Source organism: Sinocyclocheilus rhinocerous, unplaced genomic scaffold (assembly GCF_001515625.1).
Source record: "Sinocyclocheilus rhinocerous isolate Xijiao unplaced genomic scaffold, SAMN03320098_v1.1 scaffold1832, whole genome shotgun sequence".
Lineage (NCBI taxonomy): Eukaryota > Metazoa > Chordata > Actinopteri > Cypriniformes > Cyprinidae > Sinocyclocheilus > Sinocyclocheilus rhinocerous.
This window is the reverse complement of record NW_015654298.1, coordinates 326,287-329,130: the sequence shown is the minus strand read 5'-3', so window position 1 is coordinate 329,130 and position 2,844 is coordinate 326,287. Positions and strand designations below refer to the sequence as shown.

Genomic DNA, 2,844 nt, shown 5'->3' with positions numbered 1-2,844 from the left:
TGTAGAAAACGAAGCGTTTGAGAGAGGCGGGGCATAGAGGACCTACAATAATGTACAGTATTTGAAAAATAATGTTTTTTGAACATTAAAGCATGTCAACATATTCTGTTACACCAAATACACAAAATAATGATCTTTAAAAATGCTTCATATGACCCCTTTAAGAACATTCAAGTGATCTTAGCAGATTCATTTCAAAGTGGAAATTTTATGATCTAAAAAACAAACAGGAGAAGTTTGTCTGTCATTGGAACAGATTTCAGTCGAGGGTCTCTATAGTGTAAAGAATTTTATTTAACATTTCCATGAAATTTGATACCTGCTATTATACAGTACACATTAAACTATTTAACTTCACATACTTTAAAAGAAAAAAAAAAGTTATTTTCCCACTTGCAATAATAATGGACTGCTGTGCGTTCGACAACAAACAGTTGTGCTCAGTTTAGCAAACAATTCACACAACTGCAAAATTGTGTATTTTTCCTGTTCCATATATTACAGTTATGTACATACTCGCCTTCATCTCCTGACACATGTATATGCATATACAGAGTTTCTAAGAAAAGCAACACAAGTCATTTACTGTACTGCATGTTGAATTGTTTAGAGCTATTTCCATTTAAACTTACCCTCATCCTGAAATTCGAGTAAACAAAGTATGCTATTTCTCCTTCCATCATCTCTAAAAATGCCTGCAAACAACACAGGAATGTTTTCAGGCAATCTGGGACCACTGAGGTCATTAATGATTTACCTCCATATGGGCGAGACAGATTTCCATACGCTTCTCAGAGAGTTCATCGGGAAGTCAAAGCACCTTCTCAGCTTTACACCTCCAATCCCCGCAGATCGACTCATTAACAGGGCCTTAACACCTGCCTCTATTTACCCTTAAACACGCTTCTAATACGACTTCATCCCACCTTCCACCCGGGAGCTTATTCCTCACAGAAGAAGCGCTCATCTGACTCGGCCCGTGCTGTGGATATTCTTTAATGCACATTAACACAAAGATTCAGAGTACAATACAAACAGTTTAATTGTGTCATTAACAATCAGTAACCACTCCTAGTTAGAACATTTCTGCATAAAGAAACTGAGAAACACTTATAAAACAGTCAGTCGTAACAAAATAACTGGTGTTCTCATTGCAATAAACTCATAAAAAAAGAACCACTTTTTTTTATACATCATATTTATACAGGAATAGCTTTGAATTGTTAACCAAAGGAAGACACATTGCAAACATCGATTTCACACAAATTGCATATGTTTTTCTCTCTAAGGTGGTCTCTATAGGTTAGTCATTTTCCTAAGCTTATTTGCATGATAGTAAAAATTGCATACAACATTAATTGTGAAGCTCGTAGCATGAGTTGCTTGACATACAGCACTTTTTTAGGCAACCGTTAAAGCACATTTTCCATTTAAAACGTTAAGACACTTCTGATTTTACTGCCCATCAAAATTACATTTATAAATAGAAAAAGATCAGTAAAACGAAAAGCGCCGGGTGACGGAAATGTTCCCAAAACGTAATTACATCGGAACGCAAAATAAATAATGCAGGATGATGCTTGTGATTCACATTTGAAACTGTGGAAATCCAGGGTTTTACAGTGACCAAAGTTTTGCAAAATAATCTAACATCGGCAGTGCCATATAGTACAAGGCATTCGTTGGCATAGTTTCTTTAAGACTGTATACTTTTTTACAATTAATATAGGTCTATATATATATATATATATATATATATTTCTTCAAACCAAATAATAAGAGTGAGCCGTTTCCCCCCGGTTTACCTGCAGATCGTAGGGAACCAGAGACTGAGCCATCCTTTTTATTTCAAAGAGAATAACTCATTAGCCAGCAGTGCTCGACTCAGTACCTCATCATTAAGGCCTTTGTCTACCCCTCTTCTCCAATTTCATGCATTTTTTTTTCTTAAAAATCCAGTTAACATCACATATGTAAACATCAATGTCTATCAAACTCCGTTGACTTTCCTTTTTTTAAAATCAGTAGCTCAAAATCAGTTTAAAAACAACAGACAACAAGTGCAGTCAGCAAATATCCACAGCAACATACTGTTCACTTAAAGGAATAGTTCACGCAAACATGAAAATTCTGTCAGAAAAGTGACTTCCGAAGAATATCCAACCACTCTTTTCTATATAATGGTAGTGAATGAGAACTGGGGCCATCAGTGCAATTCAGATAACCAATTTGTGATATTTATACTGTGGACATGATTTAAAATTACTCGTACCATGATAACAATAACAAAATGATAAAATGAAATGAAGAGAATGAGAGAAGTGAGAGAAATAAAAAAAATATATTTTTTTGTATTTACTGCAAAAATAATCATACTAACATACTTGTACTGTTAACATGAAATAAAATTACTCATACCATAATATATAATTTGTCATGTCGCTCACCTCCAACACATCTAGAATATTTTGTTTCGAACTCAAGTGTATAATAATTTCAGTTTTTTTGCACTTTTGTCAGACTTGATTTGTTATAATTTAATTAATTATAATAATAATTACGGATAGAGGAGGCTGTGAGGGGTGCAGCAGGGGCAGGGGCAGGGGCAGCGGCACTTGGAGCAGAGAGGAAGGCTGTTGATGAGTCTGAGAGGGACGAGAGACAGACAAACACGCTACATGTCAAACTCAAGTCAAGTTTTCTGTTAAAGGGGTCATATGATGCGATTTCAAGTTTTCCTTTCTCTTTGGAGTGTTACAAGCTGATTGTGCATAGATAAGATCCCTGAAGTTGCAAAGACTAAAGTCTCAAAACCAAAGAGATATTCTTTATCAAAGTTAAGAC

General features: G+C 35.1%; 1 protein-coding gene across 1 annotated transcript in view; it reads right to left on the bottom strand.

Annotated features, from left to right (window-relative positions):
* LOC107716986 (DNA-binding protein SATB1-like) overlaps positions 1 to 2,844 on the bottom strand; it is an 85,810-nt gene that overhangs the window by 27,986 nt on the left and 54,980 nt on the right. The window contains exons 14-16 of the mRNA XM_016523626.1: positions 2,562 to 2,645; positions 633 to 695; positions 517 to 529 (exon numbers count right to left, since the gene is read on the bottom strand). Coding sequence (XP_016379112.1) covers positions 517 to 529; positions 633 to 695; positions 2,562 to 2,645 — 160 coding nt within the window. The remainder of the gene's footprint in view (positions 1 to 516; positions 530 to 632; positions 696 to 2,561; positions 2,646 to 2,844) is intronic.